The sequence below is a fragment of the Somniosus microcephalus genome, chromosome 7 (assembly GCF_052327205.1).
Source record: "Somniosus microcephalus isolate GS21.2 chromosome 7, FLI_Smic_1.0, whole genome shotgun sequence".
NCBI classification, from domain to species: Eukaryota; Metazoa; Chordata; class Chondrichthyes; order Squaliformes; family Somniosidae; genus Somniosus; species Somniosus microcephalus.
Window position 1 is genome coordinate 249096654 of NC_140993.1, and position 22829 is coordinate 249119482.

The 22829-nt window shown below is 42.2% G+C and overlaps 1 protein-coding gene and 1 pseudogene across 1 annotated transcript; one reads left to right on the forward strand and one right to left on the reverse strand.

The window, feature by feature from the left end:
- Window positions 1-830: 830 nt before the first annotated feature.
- On the reverse strand, window positions 831-16580 carry ndufb9 (NADH:ubiquinone oxidoreductase subunit B9). Its single transcript, XM_085993588.1, has 4 exons — window positions 16389-16580; window positions 10797-10989; window positions 3335-3448; window positions 831-1103 (listed from the first exon to the last, which is right to left on the reverse strand). Exons 1-4 carry the CDS (start codon window positions 16472-16474, stop codon window positions 975-977), a joined length of 522 nt encoding a protein of 173 aa, XP_085849714.1. The 5' UTR covers window positions 16475-16580; the 3' UTR covers window positions 831-974.
- Window positions 4063-7726, forward strand: LOC147115215 (uncharacterized; annotated as a pseudogene).
- Window positions 16581-22829: the final 6249 nt, after the last annotated feature.

A 22829-nucleotide genomic window follows, 5' to 3' on the forward strand; every position in this document is an offset into this window, starting at 1 on the left:
GAAGGGGATTGACAGGGTAGATGCCGAGAGGTTGTTTCCCCTGGCTGGAGTGTCTAGAACAAGGGGGCAGTCTCAGGATAAGGGGTAGGCCATTTAAGATTGAGATGAGGAAGAATTTCTTCACTGAGGGTTGTGAACCTTTGGAATTCTCTGCCCCAGAGGGCTCTGGATGCTGAGTCTGAGTATATTCAAGGCTGAGAGAGATAGATTTTTGGACTCTAGGGGAATCAAGGGATATGGAGATCAGGCAGGAAAGTGGAGTTGAGGTCAATGATCAGCCATGATCTTATTAAATGGTGGAGCAGGCTCGAGGGGCCGTATGGCCTACTCCTGCTTCTTATGTTTTTACAACAATCTGATAGTTCCATTACTGATGCTAGCTTTTTATTCCAGATTTATTTAATTAACTGAAATTAAATTCCCCAGCTGCTGTGCTGGGATTTGAACTCGCATCTCTGCATCATTAGTCCAGGCCTCTGGATTACTAGCCCAGTGACACTATGCTACCATTCCTCCAGCCCTACAACCCTCATATCTGCGTTCTCTTGAGCAGCCCCGATTTTACTCATTCCACATTGGCCGCCATGTCTTCAGCTGCCAAGGCCCTAAGCTCTGGAATTACCTCAGTCTCTCTCCTTCTTTAAGACGCTCCTTAAAACCTACCTCTTTGACCAAGCTTTTGGTCATCTGCCCCAATATCTCCTTATGTGGCTTGGTGTCAAATTTTGAGATAACGCTCCTGTGAAGCGCCTTGGGACTTTTACTGTGTTAAAGGCGCCATATAAATAAAAGTAGTTGTTCTTTGGGGTAGTGTAAAATGAAGACAAACATTTAATTTTAGATATTTATTAGACTTCATTAAGTTTACAGAAATGTTTTGAAACAGAGTGTAGATGTCAACTCTCTTGATAAATAATCTGCTGTTGACAACACTGGCACCATTTTTTTCTCTCCGCTTTAACTGTTCTACCTCGTTATGTTGGTCGTTCACGGGGTCTTGTGACGATGTTCCACCACAGCGGAGGAAGGTCACCCTCCTTACGAGCTGGGGGCAGAGCCTCACTCTTGGGATTATCAGTCACTTCCTCCTGCAGCTGCTTCACCTACAGAGCAGAAAACAAAATGTTACCCCATAGATACCCTTCCATTTCTCTAATGCCACCTTCTACAACAACATCAAGTAATTCCACATTGCCGTTTTAACTGGCGCGCCTACAATAATAATTTTTGATTTCCATACACAGAAGTAAGTAGAGTTCATACATAGTTTGGATTAAGTTTAAAACCCTAGACCCATTGTCAAAATCATGATTTGATTTTCAGCATTTTTGTGTTGTCTACAGATGGTAGCCACATTTTTGCTAAAAAAGGTCAACAATGTGTAAATGAATTTTTACTACAAACTCTTAAAAGATTAAACACACAACTGATCCATCTCCTATCAAATCACCTGCTTTAGTGTGACAAGGGTTGAGAATTATTACAACACTAACCTTTTGAAGATTTGAGTTTTCAGTGTTTTTAATCAGTGTTAAACATCCCCATCAGGACATGCAATGGAATACCAACAAACAGTGCCATGGAGGTGAGATGCATACTTCTTTACCTGCTAAGTTTCTGATCACTCATGCAGTGAAGGGAGGCAAGAGGTAGGTGTCTTCCCCCTCCCAAAAAGGGGAAGATATCAAAGAGGAGGCTGCTCTATTGTGTTTAATGGTTACATAGAATTATGTATATGATACGGTGTCAGCTGTGGCTCAGTTGGTAGCACACTCCCCTCCGAGTCTGAAAGTACAAAATCTAGGCCGACACCTAGGAGGTGCCATCTTTCGGATGAGAAGTTAAACCAAGGGCTAGTCTGCCCTCTGTAAAAGATCCCATGGCACTATTTCAAAGTGGCCAATATTTATCCCTCAACCAACATCACAAACAGCAGATTATCTGGTCATTATCAATGTGTGTGCAAATTGGCTGCTCCGTTTCCTACATTACACAACAGTGACTACTCGTCAAAAAGAGTACTTCATTGGCTGTAAAGCACCCATGGACACAGAGGTTGTGAAAGACGCTATACAAATGAAAGTCTGTCTTTCTTTTTATATAGAAATGACATGGGAAAAAGGCTGTTTGGCCCAACTAGTCCATGTGGTGTTTATCTTTTGCGTGGACAGTCATCCTAACTTCGTGTGCCTCTGCTGTTCCACATCCCTTATCGCTTTTCTTTCAAACACCAATCTAGCCTATTCTTAAATGTTAACGTGGTCTCTGCTGCAATCACCAACTCTAGTTGTGCATTTCCGAGCCTCAACCCACTGTGTAAAAGAAAAAGCTTCTCCTGCTCGCTGTCCTAAATCGCTTTCATTTAATCTTGCATCTATGTCCTATCATTCTAGATCCCACAAGCACTAGAAACAGTCCATTTCCATCTACTCTATTCCTCCCAATTATAATTTTAGACGCCTATATCAAATCACCCCGCATTCTCTTCTGTTCTAATGAAAACAGTCCCAATTTATCAAGCGTTTCTTCATATTTGTTGGCCAAGGGTAGAGATGAGGCAGGCGATGGCGTGGAGAAAGGAGCTCACGCCACTAACCTGCAAGAGGAGAAATCGAGATGGAAAGGAGGATATAGGTCCTCAATAAGAAACCAGATTATGGTAGCCGAGGCCATACAACTGTGACATAGCAGTAAAAGTTGATCTCTATTCATCTGCTCTCTGATCAGAGCAGTTAAAAGAACGGCAATTTCTACTGCTCAAAAGGTATCACCCTCACCAAAACTCTGGTAATAGTGAAAGGATTTTATACAGGAGGTAAGTCAGGAATAATAGAATGTTACAGCACAAAGTCTCTGCCACTGTTTTTCTTCACAAGCCACCTCTTCTAATCCAACTCTACTGCTCGCTCTTCATACTCTTTAATATTCCTCTTTTTCAATCAACTTGCTAATTCCCTTTTTTAAAAAACTTTTGAAATTCTTCTTTACAGTGATGGAGAATACCACATCCTAACCAATGAAAGCACTTTTCAAAGCAAGTGTCTATTATTAAATGGGAGTAAATTAAATTGCTGTATATGAATATTTTGCACAATTTCTTTACCAGCAAACGCTGGTAAAATTCTATACATCCACTACAATATCTTGCGGTTTATTAATACATTTAATTGCACTGATGTGCCAATCACACAACAGAGCAAGATCCTAATAAGTGCTGCAGATTGAACTTATTCAATATTATTCTCCAAGTGAATGGAAAGCAAGTAACCAAGATACTGAGAAGTATAATAGGATAAATGCAGAATACAGAACATTACAATGACCTTGTACCCACCTCTCTGTCCCAGCTCAGGAGTCGCAGCTGCTTCCATTGCTCTCGCTTGGCAAAGTAATCTGGGTACATTGCCTTCTCAGATGGATGCCAGTAATCCAGATAGCATTCAGGTGTCTACCAGAAGTAGAAGAAAACAGATCTTAAATAGATTTAAAGATTAACTTACAGCAAATCAATCAACTTTTTGATTTTCAGATGTTGCACATCAGTAAAAGAGCAGCAACAACTTTGGGGGAAATGAGTTGAGAAATTTTTAGTTGTCCATTAAAAATATCAAATCAGGTTACAAGTGCAAAACCATCTATGCTTCAATCAAAGCTTACAATTCTGTAATTTACAGTCATGCTTATAGCCTGTATGAGTTTACCTCACAGACTTAAAGCACAAATTCTCTAGATTACTGAAGTAAGATATTAAAAATTGGACATAAAAGGCAAGCAGAAGTAACTCATTTAAAGAAAAACAAGTTCACAACTGTCAAATCACAATGTTCCAGAACAAAATGTACTTATGCTTAACTTACCACCTGTAAAATTAGAGGTTAATCGTTGGCGAGACGTCAAGTAAGATCGACGTACAAAAAGAACTATAAGAAGAAAGACACCTTTAATTGAAGGCGGTTAAAACAAACCCACGAGGCGGGAAATCCTTATAAAGCCGAAGGCGGCGAACCCGTGAGGTGGGAAATCCTTATAAAGCCGAGAGGCGGCGAAACCTCAGTAAACGAAATGGAGTGTTTGACAGGAAGTAAGGAACTACCTAAGTTAATGCTATAGTGGCAAACAACATAGCATACAAACCTAATTTACCAACATGAATTAAGTATTAAACGTAACGCTTTTTGGTAAGAAGAAAGGTATTATACAGTGCCCATTGTGTAACAACGCACTTACCAAGAGGAGTCTGCAGGAAAGCACTCGCTTTAAACAACTTATGGAGGGTATTATGAAAATGATCCATGTCTTTGAATTGGATACAGGTTATGAGTTCTCTGTAGACAACTCGCCCAAAAAAAAAGAGACTCCAGCTGAGATCAACTCTTACAAACAGTTATGGCAAAATGACAGCAGCGCCCAGAGCAACAATACACCCCAGAAAGTTGTAGCTACCGGAGTCTCCAAAAACCGCACTTTGAAGGTGTGCTCTGACGCTCCTTTGATTGACTTTGTAAGGAGGGTTTCCCCAAGAAATAAAAGGCAGAAAATACAGGTCACTCCTGTCTATGTTGAAATTGATTCGGACTCTTTAGGAGCCTTTGTTCAGAACACATCTTAATGTAAAGTCAACATTACAGCAAAAAACCATAACTCCAAAAAGAGAAAGTTGATCGATGTGACAATGATGAAAAACCTTTGGAGGGAAAGAAATCAAAATTATCTAAACTAGTACTGGAGGAACTGTTTTCATCAGACATGGATGATAATGAAGTGTCAGAGGATACTGCAAACACAGATGCTGGTGATTATTCCTGTGCAACTGAATCAGAGACGGAACAAAAACAAATGATTGCGAACAAATCTGAAAGTAGCTTCTGTAGCCCAGAGGCACCTGGCAAGATGCTTAGCTCTCCAGTTGAGAACGCAAATGAGAGCTCCTTGCAAGTTACTGAAGAAAGGGTGAATAGGCAAAATTGCATTGATGGAAACACGCTTTTCAGCGACCATGCAATGCCTTTTTCAGAAAAAATATATTGAAAAAAGATATGGATATATTGGGTGACCATGAAGAGCTTAACCAGAAAGATTCAACTTGGTTAGTCAGAGATGAAACTGATGTTCAAAGAAGTGGGAACCAACCTAATTATCCGCCACTTCTAAAAGTGTCCAAGAGAAAAAGCCAGAGAATTATCAAGAAAGTCAGTGAATGGTTATCCAAAAATTAATGTCGATGAGGTGGCAACTCTTAGTGTTGAATTTAATCCGTATGACCAGAACACCGAGTCCGATTCTTTAGCAGAAAGAGAGCCATGCCTCTTGTGAGGAAGCTTCGAGGTCAGAGGATACCAAAAAAGTTGACCATGATCTACTCTCGTCACCTTTAAAAGACAAAAATGTGACAAAAGCAACTGCAACTGATATTAAAAACAAAATCTTTGGGAAAACCTAAGAGAGACAAGAGGAAAAAGTGCTCCAGTAAACTGGAGTTTTAATTCTGATAGTAAAAGTGATGACTTTACTTCCCACAGGGAAGATGTCTTTGATATCAGTTGCAATAAAACTCAAAGGAAAAACAAGAAGCAATGGACTCGATCCTGAAGACTTTACAAAGAGGACTGCTAATGATAAAGATAACCATGACAATGGTGTTCAGAATGGAAATAACCAAATAGCCCACACGGAGCATGGTCCTGTATCTAAGAACATTGAAACGGAGACAAATAAAGACATAATAGATGAGTCGTCTGATGGTAAACAAAATGACGAACCAGTTGTTGCTACTCTGACTCCGGTAGCTGTTTGTAGTGACATGGTGGAAGATCCGAAGGAAAATGTGCAGTTGCTTGACTTGGAGTTATGCAAGACTGATGCTGAAAGCAAAAAAAAAAAAATTTGAACAAAGCTTTGGGGGAAAAAAAACCATCAGTAAAACAGACCAAAAAGAGAACTAAACCTTTGCAGCTGGTCAATCAGCTTGCAAGGGCTGAAGGGAGTTTAAGGAGCAGCCTAACTGACATGAATGAGAACAAGATTGATTGTTTCCCGAGCAGTGAAAAACCAGTAAAGGTGGAACTAGCAATGAGGACGACCAGAAGCAGCAGCGGACTGAAGCTTCTGGGTGAAGAGTTGATCATGCAAGACAAAAACCAAGGCAAGCAATCTAAACTGACCAGCTTGCATTCAACCCTCAAGCCTGGTGCAGGCATTGCATTTTTAGTAGAACCGAGTGAGGAAAATACTGATGCCGGCATGGTATGTGTAGAAACTGAGAGTCTACCATTGCAGGATATTATCGTTCAAATCTGCAATGAGCCGTTACCTAACGCTAACTATTCAAATCAAGATTCTGTGGCTTTCCGTGGATCACTTGGGAACCGTGTGGTAGAGGAGCTTGAAGACAGTGCTGCATGAAGATTATCAGAGGATGTGCGGAAACAATTCAGGGACTGTGATAAAACAGCAGAAACTGATGATGCTAGAGGGCCAGCTGAATGTCCACTGTGCCCTGATCGTTCAACCTTCACAGTAGCTTCTGCCACACAGTCAGAGGGTTCAGGCTTACAGACCAGCTTGATGCTACTTGCACCTCAGCCTGTTCCTGGGAAAAACGTAGCGACCTGTGAGTGCATTCCAGTTGTACAGAAAAAGGTGAGGTGAACCCAAATGGTACAACGTGTTTGTCTGGGAGTCATTCCAGAGTAGGAAGTGTAAACAGTGAAGAGAACAGCAACGAGGAAGTGTCTATAAAACAACAGACAAAATCGAAGGAGGCAACTGAAGACAGTGAAGTGGACACTGAACTTCTTCTAAAGTCATTCAAATTATCAAAATGAAGATCTTTCATTCTTTTGCCAGCCACAGAGCATCAGTGTGTAGAAGATGGATGTCCAACAGCTCCAGCTTCCAAATGTATTGATGATGTGTCTGCTGATAAATCAAAGGAGATCCATCGAGGTGTTGCAGTAAAGAGAGAGTATGACGGAAACTCTGCTATATCTCAGAAAACTGGAAAAGTGAATTTGGATAAAACTGGTTCTCCAATCAAAGAAGCTAAGGTTGCCAATGGCATCAAAAGTAAACCAAGTAGCTCGGAGTTAGATAATGAGCTGCAGCTATTGAACAGAGCAGAGCAAGATTCTGTTGAAACTGTGCCTCCGACAGCCTCGACCCTTGGATCGCCTCTTCCTCCTGTATTTCCACAGCATGTCCAGCAGGTGGTGCCTCTATCAACTAGCAGGACAAAGGGAAGGAGCACCAGGTTGCTCAGAAGAAAAGGATTGAATAATAGTAGTTCACTGGTTACTACAGAGAAAGACATATTTGATTCTGACAAATCAAGCCAAACCACAGCTAGTGAGCACTTAAATAGCAACACAAAACCTTTCTTGGCTTTAAAAAAAAACACAAATGCAGAAGAAGATAGAGCCTTAAAAGTAGCTATCGGCCAAGAGGTTCAACAAGATGTTTTAGGTACAGGACTTGAATCCAGTGCCCATCCAGAGTCTGAATTGTTGTTTTCAACTAGAAGTCAGCTTGGACAGGAAGCAACTGAAAAAGATATCCATCAAGGAGAAGAAATCAGATAAATTGCTAAGAGAGAAAGTTTTATAAAAATAGTGAATTACCTCAAAAAGTTCCTACGGTTGAGGAAAGCAATACAGAAAGTGAATTGGATCAATTAACTGATGCAGCAAGAAACCACTCTGAGCCTATGTTTACTAATGCACATGTATAACCTAGACTGGTAGATGGCCAGAGAATGCACGCTCAGGCAGACACCAGGAAGTGGAAATATACATGTTGACCTGTATTGGAACAATTGTCCAAAAGGTCAAAAGGGGGGACTGAAGTAAGATAGAGGAGGTATGGCAGCTAAAGTGTGTATAAACATGTGTATTTTTGAACGGCTCGTGGGAGTTGGACTCGCGCAGTAACGTGAGAGGTTCTCCCCAGGCCTGAGTAAAACCGTTTTGACTTCAATTACTGGTCTGTCTTTCTTACAACAAGCCGGTGACATCAACCTTTTATATCACTTGGTCCGCACCTTGGGGGCTCACTTCAATTACAGACTCTAGATTTCTCCCCAAACTTATCTTCTTAAAGTATCCAAGTAGTTCAAGATCAGGGAAAGTATAACAAGTGCTGGATAGATCAGTATGGTCAGCACTATGCAAGTGGATCAGACAATTCCAGGTCTGTGCTGAGTTAGGAAATCACAGCCAGGGCATCGGTAGAATTGCTACAATTAACACTGGTTTCACCAGGCTGCAAAGATATTAAAAAAACTGATCTTCCTCCAACAAGCCCGGCTGGAAGCAACCATTTGCAGATACTGGGTGAGGACAGTTTAAAAAACCACTAAGGCAGCTATAAGGTTAATGGAAGAGGGTCATTGACAACTATGGTAGCAATGGGAAATGCTTTTTCAGTTACCTAAAGAGTCAGAAGACCGTCAAAGACTCTATTGAGTCACTGAAAGATGCTCAAGGACAGGTTAGAAATGACACTCGGTGTGGTGGATATACTAAATGAGTACTTTGCATCAGTCTTCACTCTTGAAGATGATGCTCAACTGACAGAATTAAATTGTGCTATTAGCAATAAAAGATATTGAAATAGATGAACACACTGTTTAGAAAGAATAAAGAACTTTAAAATAGATAGGAATGCTGGCCTGGATGATATCCACCCGAGGAGATGGGACAGGAGCTATGCCGGGCCTATGCCCGTATCTTTAATAGCTCACTGGAGTGTGGACTCTTCCTTTAGACTGGAAGGAGACTAACGTAGTTACAATCTTTGAAAAGGGAGATAAGGCAGATCTGGGTAACTGTAAGCCTATTAGCTTAACTTCAGTAATAGGCAAGATGCTTAAGGGAATCGTTTGGGATGCAATATATGACTTAGACAGAGAAGGCTATATCAGGGACATCCAACACAGCTTCTGAATAAAGTCATGTCTTACCAATATTTTTGAAGAAGTCACCAGGATAGTGGATGAGGGAAATCTGGTAGACATCATCTATCTGGACTTTTAGAAAGCATTTGATAAGGTATTGCAAGAGGGGCTTCTCTACAAGATAGCACGATCTGCAAGTTTGCGGATGATACCAAGATATGTGCGACAGTTAGGACTGTAGAGGATGCTCGACTCCTACAAGCAGATCTAGAAGCACTGGGTCTATTACATAGAATTTACAAGCTTCCTCCCACCCTACTTCATCTAACCCTATCTGCATATCTTTCTATTCCTTTCTCCCTCATGCACTTTTTTTTTTTTTAGCTTCCCCTGAAAGTCATCCATGCTATTTGCCTCAACTACTCCATGTGGTAGCGAGTTCCACATTCTAACCACTCTCTGGTAACGAGGTTTCTCTTGAATTCCCTATTGGATTTATTGTGGTGCATAAAGCATTGCAAATGTATGGGCCAGGCTGGATGGACCGATAGGTCTTTTCCTGTCAGTCATTTTTGTATGTTTGTAATGGCCTCTTGTGGATGATTAGGCACTGACCCTCCATGTCTATGTTCACATGAAGAACACCACTTGAGCGAGAGCAGCAACCCACTGTGAATTACTATTTTCCAAGAGGTAGGGTATAGGGGAGAAAAGTGGAGCAATAAAGCAGCATCGCAGCAGTTTATCTTAGGATTAAATGGAGAAATATTATATGTAAAGGGTATTTTACAAAATCCTGCTCCTGAGAGAGCTTCGCCTGCTGGAAGCATGTCAGTAATACAGGTGCATGCTGCCTACAGTTTTCCATCCATTAAAATAAATGGTTGGAAAATTGTGGGCATACAGCACTAAAATTCCTGATGTGCACTCCCAGTTAAACAGAAAAACTTATGGCAAGTTGGGACTCAAGAAGTAGAGTTTGTTGCAGTAGTTTCAGAGGAGCTGGGAGACGTGAAGAGGTGTTACAGTGCCACCACTACTGGGAGGGTATAATTACCACGTAATAAGTTTACATAGGCAGGCTCTATAAGTGTGGACATAGGAAATTATAATGGGAAGAACGCGACTGGAAGAGCACACAGATGCAATATTTTTAATATATTACCAGTCGATTGACAGTGGCATCGCACATGACAAGTTAGAGAATATGGTCACTCTCTTACTTGTCAATGCTAACTTTGTGCTGCTGTTTCTGTTTCTCATCTACTTCTGTCTCTTCCTATTCTTTTCTACTTCTCTCCCATAACTCCACAGGCAGAGAAAGGAGTTACAGAATGGCTGGTAGTTGCATTTGGGGTAGGGGGTTGCTGCTAAAATGTGGTCTTCAGAGGCCCCCCCTTTCCCCTCATCACTCATACACCTCCCCCCACCCCGTCCTCGCTCTTACCACATCCACAGCTCCTTCACCTTCCCACTAATTATTCTTCCTACCTCCTCACTCCCATAACTACCCCTCGCTCCACTGTTATTCACTTCACCGTTAGCCCTCCATCCACTCCCCCTCCCTCCATAGGCAGGTGGCAAGAGGCCAGATGCCTCCTCACCTTTAACCAGTTTGCTTCCTACCCTCCCTTCCTATCTATTTCCCTCAGTGTCTTTGTTTCCTTTCAAAATTTATCTTGTTTATTTAAAAAGAAATTAAATTAGAACGGGGAAAGATACTGCCTGTCTTTCTCTCTACTCTGTTCGTCCATCCGTCCCTCCCGTTTTCACAAATATTAGAAATTAGAATCTCTGTTTCTGGTGTAAAAGATTAGCATCAAACTTCTCCAACTGACAAAACATAAGATTTTTTATATATTATAGATACATAGTAGTATTATATAGTATGAATTTCACCTCACACCTTGTAGCAATCGTATCTCTCATAGGACGTGCCTCCAGGAGAATCAGGGAAAATGTAGGGCTGAGGATGCTGATTTGACCAGAATTCCTCCTCACCAGCTTTCAGCAGCTTAGTAGCCTTTACCATGTCCTTTTCATCTCTAGTGGCATCAAACCTTGCTCGCAGCATGCAGGCATAAAAACGGTATTTGTCTCTAATTAGGAAAAGAGTAAATATCACAAACTCAGCTGTATTTAACCCAGGAACTGTATTTTCACAATTCATTCCAACAACACATTCTGCACTCTAAAATAAATTAAAATGGTGGTAGCTGCAATCAAACATTACTATTGTGACCTTTTCCTTGTTTGTCAGTTACCAAAAAGGTTCCCTGTCTAGGTAGTGCTGGGAGGACAAAGTGCTCAACACCAGTGTCCCACTGACCACTCTGGATCTCAACGGATATTAAAGGTGCTGCAGAAAAATAATTGCTTTTCCAATAAAAAGTTTATTTGATCCATTAGTGATGAGTTTCTGTTTCCTTTGTCTCTCCGCAGACACAGACTTAGGTTTAACTAGCTCAGTTGCCTGTTATGAATAGTTTGTGACTTTAGTTTCTTGAATTCAGGTCAAAATCAGCTTTGAACAAATACATGCTCTTGCATGAAAAAGAACCAATGTTTAAATGCAGTTTTCTGCTTATAATCACCAAAACAATTTAGGCAGGAATAAATACTTTAAATACACACACTGGTCTTCCCAAGTCTAATGCTAAAAGGCATTAAGCTGCATCCCCAGCACCTGCTCCTCCATACAATGTATGTGACACAGGTGACTGCTCTACACTAACTGCCATTCAATACAGAGACAAAATGAAATGCTCCAAATAAGGTCACACCAGTACACACTGGTAGAGTACTGGAGGTAAAATCTGTGGAGTAATTCAAGAGGCAGCTAGATGCTGTGCTTGGAGGAGGGGGAATTGTAGGTTTACATGAAAGGATAAGTTCGGTGTGCCAAATCAGCCCCTTTGGCAGTACTTATTTTAATTTAGGGATTCATTTTGGGGGGGGGGGGGGGGGGTTAGTTACTGGCATTAGTCCTAAAATCAAACACCTTCGTTTTGAAGCAGAAACTCTGTTGCACTAAATTCTAATTGTAAAGTTATCCTTAAATTGGTAGAATTTTAGCAAGGTTGCCGTTCCTTCACAGAATGTCACAAGTAAAAAGTGTTACTGTTTAAACAAGCCTACGCCAACAGCAATCGCAGTGGTGTTTTTTCAAATTTATTAAAGTCCCTTTACAAAACAATTTATTTAAAATAGAAATCATATCCTTTAAAGAAAAGGCTGCCTTCAAATAAATTCCTCCTTCAATGGTGCTTCTCCCACAAGAGATGTTATTATTCAGCATCCGCAAACAAATACTTCCAGTAGACATCACTGAAGGTTCAGAAACAGAAACCCAAGCTCATTTTTTTCCTCCTAATCCAAGAATGCTAAAACTAAGAGCCGGCACAGACGCGATGGGCTGAATGGCCTCCCTCTGTGCTATATGATTCTATGAACTGGCTTTTATAAGTTGAGAGGAAAATAAATGTTTGACACAAAAGAGGAAACGGTCAACAGAGCAGATGTAGGAACTCCATTTGAGGGGAGAAGATATAGTAAAGCGAAGAATGTTGATAGATTGGGACTAGGGATGGAGCGATCATAGGTAAACGGTGGTTGCAGTTTGTTACAGTGCAAGAGATGTGAAGAAACTGTTTTTGAAGAATATCACTAAAAATAATGTTCACTGCCCTTCAAGAGAGCATGGAGATCAAATGCAGCGATTCATTCATTATACTGTGTTAGTGGCAGCGTCCGAGGATGTGTGATCAGAAGGAAGTTGAATGGAGTGTGAAATCATCAGCAAAATGCTGGATAAGTTTGGTTGAGTGGAAGGGGCCAGTGATAGGAAGGAATACAGCGAGAGAATCAGAGCTATGGAGATGCCAAGTTAACGGGAAAAAAGTCAAAGGATGAGCCACTGACAGCACAGTTTAGCAATCTGGAGTAAACTAGATGGCCATAAACATAGTTCTAATAGACCATATTTTGGTAAATTGTTTAGCCATGTATGGTGCCAGACTTTGTCAAAGGCTTTCGGGATGTCAATGATGATGCCAAATGATTCAAAGTATTCAACAGTTGAATTCCAGAGGCACGAGTACCAAAGTAGCTGCCCGCAATAATTGATGCAGCACTCCAATTATTATGGCACCTAGGCGACATAGCCAAACGGGGTCAATAAAGGTCATGGGGAACACCCTCCAGTGGCTGGGATCATATCTGACACAAAGGAAGATGGTTATTGGAGGCCAATCATTCCAGGCCTGGGATACCATTGCAGAAGTACCTCAGGGAAGCATTCAGAACCCAACACTTATCACCTGCTCAATCAATAACCTCCCTTCCAACACAAGTACAGGAGTGGGGCTGTTTGTTGACAATTCTACAATGTTCAGCTCCATTCACAACTGCTCTGATAATGAAGCAGCAGTAGCACCTGGGCAACAACAGCCAGGCTTGGGTTGATAAATGGCAGGTAACATTCATGTCACACAAGTGCCACAATGACCATCTCCAACATGAAAACGCCAAATTATCCACCCGACCGCCAACTGTCACCCAGCCCCACCATCGACTAGAAGCTATAGCAACAAAGTGACAAGAGCAGGGCAGAGGCTGGGTACTGACAAATGCCTCAGTTTCTGGCTCCTCAAGGCCCTTCTACCATCTACAAAGTTCAAGTCAAGAGTGCGATGGATTACTCACCACATGCTTGGATGGATGCAGCTGCAGCAGCAGTCAAAGAAACGCAACACCATCCAGGACAGAACAGTCTGCGTCATTGGCACTGCTACTGGGCTCAATATCTAGTCCCTTCATCACCGGCGCAATGTGACTGCAGTTATTTGTCATCTACAGGATGCACTGCAGCAACTTGCCAAAGTTATTGCAACAACGCCTCCCAGCCCCGTTACCTCTACCACCTAGAACGACAAAAGGAGCAATATCGTGGGAACACAATCACCTTCAAGTTTCCCTCCAAGGCATACACCATCCGGAGTCAAAATTGTGGAATTACCTACCTAACACCATCACCATAAGGACTGCAGCAGTTCAAGGCGGCAGCTCACCACCTTCTCAGGGCACGTGGGGACGGGCAATAAATCCAGCTAGCATCGCCCACATCCCAAGAACAAATATATAATAAAGTAACATAGGCAATGAGATCACCAGTGGATTTGTCATTCGCAAAGCTATACTGATCATGGATTAGGCCACAGCTTTCAAAGTGATAATGAGAGTTAACAACAGCTGCCATAACTTTACAAAGGACCAATAGTGTGGTAGTTGGAATAGAAATTTTATAGGAATTTACAGAACAGAAAGAGGCCATTCGGCCCATCGTGTCTGTACCGGAATGGTAAGAGGAAATACTTTTCACAGAAGAAGGATGAACATATCAAAAGGAGAAGGAATGGCAAGGCTGGAATCAAGGGAAATAACATACAGGAGGTAAGTTTGGAGGCAGCCATCTTAAGTATGAAGAGAAGCATACCATCAGAACCAGGGGCCTTAGTCATCAGGGGAGCTCCAAGTTGTGAAGGGGGAAAAACAAAGGATGCAAATCAATGTAAGGGTTGGATGAAGTAAGCACGTAAACCAGAAGGCTCTACTTGCTGAAATCTTAAATTATTTAAGTCAATAAAAAAGACCCTATAACAGGTACAGAGTGATAAGAATTTTAACAATGTACCAAGGTAAAGGTGCACAATGTCAGATACTGCTCCACCTTCATATCAAAAACAAATTAAACTATTTATTTTCAACAGTATAGCCAATTGTGGTACCAATTCAATATGCAACTAATAAAATTTTACTTGCATATTAAATCAATACAATCCACATTCTATAAATACTTGCACATGAATTATCATCTAATACTCACTTTGACTTAGTAGCTTCCCCCCCCCCCCACACACACACCACACCCCTTCCCCCTTTCAAGGCTCAATTAGCACAAAAAATGTGTTCTGATTTGACAGTTTTCAACACAAATTCTGACAGCAAGACCGCCGATAGTCAAGTCTTTTTACGTTATACTTTTGGCATTGTTGTTGCAAATAGCAAGATTGCCCCCAAAAAATGATCTCACATTTGTATTGATGCAGTGACATAAATATAACTGGTGCAAGTCCTAGCCCAAAAGAGTATAACAAGCATACTACATTGATCTTTAGCATTAACAAAAAAAAACATTTTCCTCATTTCTAGACAAAACACGACATAAATCACAGACTAAGAACCATAGCCAGAAATTTGATTTTCAGAAACTAAGTCCTGGTGAAAGATTCCACCTTCCCCAAAATGTTAACCTACATTTCTTTATCAGTTGTCAACTAATCTACTTATTTCAGCATTGTTTTTATTTCTGATTTAGTGCACTTGGAAACTCCTCTTAATTCTCAAGGTTGAGCTAGATAGATTTTTGGACTCTAGGGGAATCAAGGGATATGGCGATCGGGCAGGAAAGTGGAGTTGAGGTTGATGACCAGCCATGATCTTATTGAATGGCGGAGCAGGCTCGAGGGGCCTTATGGCTCTTATTTTCGTACACTGAAATTAGCTCAGTTTTTAAGGCTCAATTGTTTGAAAATAAAAATACACCAGAAAACTAAGCAGTTAGTTTCAAAGACATCCTAGAAAAGTGTCTTTTTAAAAATTATACCAGATCTCGATTAGCATTGCTCACAATAAATCAAATAATACACTCTAAGGGCGAGGGTAATGCACAATGTACTGTATTGTTCTGCTAAGGTGCATCAGTGACTTTTAAAGCTACAAAGTCGAATTGTTAAGTAATTCCGTTTCAAGTCAGAACTTAATTGCTGTTTGGTGATGGAACTGTGGAGATGGCAAAATGTTTTATCGTTTCAGGCTTTACACTACCGCTTTAAAATAAAATGCATCTATAACAAAGTATGGCAGTTGGAATAAAAACAAGAAAAAATCTGGAAACACAGCAGGTCAGGTCAGGCAGTACCTAGAAACATAGAAAGATAGGAGCAGGTGTAGGCCATTTGGCCCCTCGAGCCTGCTCCGCCATTCAATATGATCATACCTGTGGAGAGAGAAACGAAGTTAACATTTCAGGTCGATGACCTTTCATCAGAACCACACTCTCCACAGATGTCGAATTTTTGCAGCTTTTCCTGGTTTTGTTTCAGCATTTCCAACATCCGCAATATTTTGCTTTTTTTTTTAATTGACAATCTATTGAACAAACATGCAAACAAACAGAAAATGCTGGAAATACTTTACAAACAAACATGCAAACACACATTTTTTTGATTTAGGAGCATTTATGCATTTTGGCTTATTGCATCAGTCCAGTTAAATGGTAAATTAAATACTAAAATAAAACATCTCGTTCCTGCATTTCAACCAACTGCTGCTGCCTGCACTTCTGTGCAGCCGCTGTGTCCGTCAATCCCGCTCCAATTCCACAAGATTCTCTGACTTTGAACCCCCGCCATTGACTCAAGTGAGAAAAAGAACGCACCTGAAAATACACCAGGATTCCAAGTGCCGCAGAGCCCTTTTGTAAAGTCGAAGCACTTTCTGCTGGTGAGTCAAGTAAGCAGCCATCGCTCAATCCGTCCTTCCGCTTCACCTTCCCGCCCGAGGAACCACGGGAAGGAGGAGGACCACAGGCTGCCCCGAGGAACCACGGGAAGGAGGAGGACCACAGGCTGCCCCGAGGAACCACGGGAAGGAGGAGGACCACAGTCTGCCCGCGCCCCGAGGAACCACGGGAATGAGGAGGATCAAATCAATATGGATTAAGCATCATCTGTGGCAGCAATATAAAGTCAGCCGAACCCTAAAGCTGTTTTTAAGGCTTTGTTTTATTGCGGCTAATGAATGTAATGGATTTATTATGTAATTGATGAGTTGTAACAAGTACTATCATATTTAAATAAATATGTTTAATTAAAAAAAAATCTAGTTTCCTTAAAAAAAATAAAAAGTCAGCCGAAAGGGAAAGAGCTTCTTCAATTCTCACGCCCAAAATAGTCGCAGGGACAAGCCAAACAGAAATAAAAACAGAAAATGCTGGAACTACTCAGCAGGTCAGGCAGCATCTGTGGAGAGAGAAACAGGATCACAGATTGCGACAACGGCCGCCGGGCATCCGAATTAAACAGTGCCAGTATAAAACCGGCGACTATTTTCGGGGTGAGAATTGAAGAAGTTCTTTCCATTTCAGCTGTTTCTCTCTCCGCAGATTCTGTCTGGCCTGCTGAGTATTTACAGCATTTTCTGTTTATGCTTCAGATTTCTAGCAGTTGTCTGGTATCTCATTCAAGTGGCCATTCTTCATATGTGAGCCTAGACAGTGAATGTTAGCAGGCTGTTCAACAGTGAAGGATGTCACACAAACACACCGGTCAACAACGACCAGCTGAACTTGTCATAGAGTCATAACGGAAGCCATTCGGCCCATTAAGTCCGTGCCAGCTCTCTGTAGAACAATCCAGTCAGTCCCATTCCCCCGCAGCCCTGCAAGTTTATTTCCCTCAAGTGCCTATCCAGTTTTCCCTTGAAAACATTGAGTGGCTCCACTTCCGTCAGCAGCGAATTCCAGGTCATCACCACTCGTTGCGTAAAAGAGTTTTTCCTCACGTCCCCCCTGTATCTCTTCCCAAAACCTTCAATCTGTGTCACCTAGTCCTTGGACTGTCAACTAGTGGGAACAGTCGTTCCCTGTCTAGCCTATCCAAACCTGTCATAATCTTGTACACCTCTATCAAATCACCCCACAACCTCCTTTGCTTTAATGAAAACAAATCTAGCTTCTCCAACCTGTCCTTATAGCTAAGATCCCCCATCCCCGGAACCATTCTGGTAAATCTCTGCGCCCTCTGAAGGACCTTCACATCCTTCCTAAAGTGTGGTGACCAGAACTGGACGCAATACACATCCTTCCTAAAGTGTAGTGACCAGAACTGGACGCAATACTCCAGTTGTGGCCTAACCAGCGCTTTATAAAGGTTCAGCATATTTATGGAACCCAAGATCCCATATGCTTTGCTAACCACTCAATATGTCCTGCCACCTTCAGGGATCTATGCATATTAACTCCCAGGTCCCTCTATCCCTGTACACTCTTTAAAACTGTGCCATTAAGTGTATATTGTCTCTCCCTGTTCCTACTGCCAGAATGCATCACCTCACACTTCTCTATTAAATTCCATCTGCCCATTCTGCTAGCCTATGTCCTGTTGCAGTCGATTGCTATCATCCTCACTGTTTGCCACACCCCCAAGTTTGGTGTCATTGGCAAATTTAGAAATTCTACTCTGTATTCCAATATCCAGGTCATTTATATATATCAAAAAAAGCAGTGGCCCCAGCACTGACCCTTGGGGAACACCACTGTCTACCATCCTCCAGTCTGAAAAACAGCCATTTACCACAACTCACTGTTTTCTGTCCTTAAGCCAATTTATTATCCAAGCTGCCACTGACCCACCTATTCCATGAGCCTCAATTTTGTTAACTAGCCTTCTATGTGGTACTTTGTCAAACGCATTCTGAAAATCCATGTAGACAACATCCATTGCATTCCCTTCATCGATCCTCCCTGTTACTTCATCAAAAAATTCAATTAGATTAGTCAAACATGATCAACCTTTTACAAATCCATGTTGGCTCTCCTTAAATAGCTTAAACCTCTCCAAGTGCCCGTTAATAAAACTTTACCCACCACTGATGTTAAACTGACCAGCCTGTAGTTACTAGGATTGTCCTTACACCCTTTCTTGAACAATGATGTCACATTTGCCACTTTCCAATCCTCAGGCACCTCCCCCGCATCCAGGGAAGATTGGAAAATTATGGCAAGCCCTTCTGCTATCTCCTCCCTCAATTCCCCTTAGCAGTCTGGGATGCAAGCCACCTGGACCAGTCAACTCATCCACTCTAAGCATACCCAGCCTTTATAGTACATCCTGTCTATCAATTCTCACCCCTACCATTGCTTCTACCTTTTCCACTGCTACTGATATTTTGTCAGCATCCACCTCCTTAGTAAACACCGATACAAAGCACTCATTGAGTATTCTAGCCTTGCCCGGCGTCTCTAAGCATATAACACCTTCTTTGTCGCTAATAGGCCCCACCTCGCCTCTTACTATCCACTTACTGTTTACATGCTGGTAGAAGATTTTTGGGTTCCCTTTTATGTTAACCGCCATTCTACTCTCATATTCTCTCTTTGCCAATCTTATTTTCATCTTCATTTCCCCTCTCAATTTATTGTATTTGGTCTGGTTCTCCCTTGAAGAATTCACCTGACATGTATCATGCACCCTCTTTTTTTGTTTCATCATCTTCTCTATCTCCCTCGTCATCCAAGGAGCCCTTGCTTTGGTTCCCTTACCCTTCCCTCTTGTTGGAATGTACCTAGCCTGTACTTGGAACATCTCCTCCTTAAAGATCACCCATTGTTCCATTACAGCTTTTCCTGTCAGTCTTTGGTTCCATTTTACCCTGGCTAGATCCTTTCACATCCCATTGAAGTTAGCCCTATTCCAGTTTAGAAGTTCCACTCTAGATTGTTCCTTGCTCCTTTCCATTGCTAATCTAAATCTTATGATACGATGATCACTCGTACCCAAGTGTTCTCCCACAGACACTTGGTCGACCTGGCCCACCTCATTCCCCAGCACCAGATCCAGTAATGCCTCCTTTCTAGTTGGGCCAAGAACATATTGGTCAAGGAAATTCTCCTGAACACATTTCAGAAATTCCTACCCCTCTTTTCCCTTTACCCTAGCATTATCCCAATCGATATTTGGGTAATTAAAGTCCCCCAATATCACCACTCTGTAACTCTTGCATATCTCTGCGATTTCCCTGCAGATTTGCTCCTCTACCTCCCTCTCACTATTTGGAGGCCTATAGAATACCCCCAATAGTGTGATCATACCATTTTTGCTCCTCAACTCTAACCAAACGGATTCTATCCTTGTCCCCTCAAGAACATCCTCCTTTTCCAACACTACAATGTCTTCCTTAATCAACACTGCCACCCCACCTCCCATTTTTCTTTCCCTATCTTTTCTGAACACCTTGTACCCTGGAATATTAAGTGCCCAGTCCTCACCGCTTTGAAGCCACGTTTCCGTTATTGCCACAACATCATATTGCCACACAGCTAATTGTGCTTGTAGCTCACCAACCTTATTCACCACACTTTGTGTGTTTATGTCCATGCATTCTAAACCCATTTTTGAATTTTTCATAGTCTTTCTTGGTCTGCTCCTCTCTAATATGGTACCACTTCCGTCTCTAATACTACTTTCCTCTCTAGTACTATCCAACACACTCACTCTTTTATGCACCTTAGTCCTCCTTTCTACTCCTATATGCTGGTGCCCATCCCCCTGCCAAGCTAGTTTAAACCCTCCCCAACAGCACTAGCAAACCTCCCCGCGAGAATACTGTTCCTGGCTCTGTTGAGATGTAACCCGTCCGGCTTGTACAGGTCCCACCTTCCCCAGAAAAGGTCCTAATGCATCAGGAATCTAAAGCCCTCCCTCCTGCACGATCTCTCCAGCCACACATTCATCTGTTCTATCCTCCTATTCCTGTACTCACTAGCATGTGGCACCGGGAGTAATCCAGAGATTACTACCTTTGAGGTCCTGCTTTTTAATCTCTTTCCTAGCTCCCTATCGTCTGCCTGCAGGACCTCATCCCTCTTTCTGCCTATGTCGTTGGTACCGATATGGACAATGACCACTGGCTGTTCACTCTCCCCCGTCAGAATGTCCTGCAGCCGCTCAGTGACATCCTTGACCCTGGCACCAGGGAGGCAACGTACTCTCCTGGAGCCACGTCATGTGATGTGGGTGTCGCTGGCAAGGCCAGCATTTATTGCCCATCCCTTGTTGCCCTTGAGAAGGTGGTGGTGAGCCGCCTTCTTGAACCGCTGCGGTCCGTGTGGTGAAGGTGCTCCCACAGTGCTGTTAGGTAGGGAGTTCCAGGATTTTGACCCAGCGACGATGAAGGAACGGCGATATATTTCCAAGTCAGGATGGTATGTGACTTGGAGGGGAACTTGTAGGTGATGGTGTTCCCATGCGCCTGCTGCCCTTGTCCTAGGTGGCAGAGGTCGTGGGTTTGGGAGGTGCTGTCGAAGAAGCCTGGGTGAGTTGCTGCAGTGCATCCTGTAGATGGTACACACTGCAGCCACGGTGCGCCAGTGGTGGACGGAGTGAATGTTTAAAGTGGTGGAAGGGGTGCCAATCAAGTGGGCTGCTTTGTCCTGGTTTGTGTCGAGCTTCATGAGTGTTGTTGGAGCTGCATTCATCCAGGCAAGTGGAGAGCATTCCATCACACTCCTGACTTGTGCCTTGTAGATGGTGGAAAGGCTTTGGGGGGGTCAGGAGGTGAGACACTCGCCACAGAATACCCAGCCTCTGACCTGCTCTTGTAGCCACAATATTTATGTGGCTGGTCCAGCTAAATTACCAGGGATGAAGTACTTCAGTTCTGAGGAGAGGTTGTAAAAGTTAGGACTGTTCTCCTTGGAACAGAGAAGGTTAAGGGGTGACCTAATGGATGTTTTCAAGATGATGAGAGGTTTTGAAAGGATAAATAGGGAAAAAAATATTCCCTCTGGTGAGTGGGTCAATAACTAGAGGTCATAGATTGAAAATCATTGGGAAAAGATCTAGAGGGGAGATGAAAATTTTTTTCACTCAGAGGATTGTCGGGATCTGGAATGCTCTACCTGAAAAGGTGGTGGAGGCTGATTCCATAAATAATTTAAACCGGAGTTGGACAGGTACTTGAGGATTAGGAACTTACAAGGGTTACAAACAAAAAGTGGGGATGTGGGACTAAGCACAACTGCTCTTTTGCCACGACGGGCCAAATATCCTTCTTCTGTGCTGTAAGTTTCTATGATCAAAGGGACTCTCGAACAACTTGGGTTGTAATTTCAAAGACAAGGTCAGTTAAACATGACTGGATGAGAATGGCCCAAGTTTCAAAAAGAAAAAAAAATGACTTGCATTTATATAGCACCTTTCATGACCTCAGGATGTCCCAAAGCACTTTACAGCCAATGAAGTACTTTTGAAGTGTAGTCACTGTTGTAAAGTAGGAAACATAGCAGCCAATTTGCACACAGCAAGCTCCCACAAACAGCAATGAGGTAATGACCAGATAATCTGTTTTAGTAATGTTGGTTCAGTGGGATAACTCCTCTACTCTTTGAATAGTGTCATGGGATCTTTTGCATCCACCTGAGAGGGCAGTCGGGGCCTTAGTTTAACGTCTCATCCAAAATGAAGGGCATTAGTTATAGTCTGGTGCTAGTGAAATCATCGGAATGTGCTGCGCATTTGGGTCCTTTTACCCTTTTTGCTCTAGATATATTTTTGGCCTCACCTCTGTTTCAAACTTAGGAATCTCATAATTGAGTCCTGTTTCTCTATGTTTTGGAATATGTTTACATGAAACCTGATATCTGGGTAAGTTTGATAGTGCACCCAGGATGATGAACAGAAACTCTATTTTAGGTTTCTTGAGGTACTGATTCTATTTTATGTTTCACAGGATCCTCCTTGTCTTCAAGAAGCAGCAGAATGACACTACATAAGACCTTATTTTAGGCTTTAAATGCCGAATGAATTTATTAAACAAGCAATACACCTGTTTGGTAATGCTCCTGTGAAGCGTCTATATAAACTTGCATTTATTTATATTGCACCTTTAACTTAGTAAAACGTCCCAAGGTGCTTCACAGGATGATTATCAGATAAAATTTGACACTGATCCACAGAAGGAGATATTAGGACAGGTGATCAAAAGCTTTGTCAAAGAAGTAGGTTTTAAGAAGTGTCTTAAAGGAGGAGAAATTTAGGGAGGGAATTCCAGAGCTCAGGGATTAGACAGCTGAAGGCACGGCTGCCAATGGTGGGGGTGA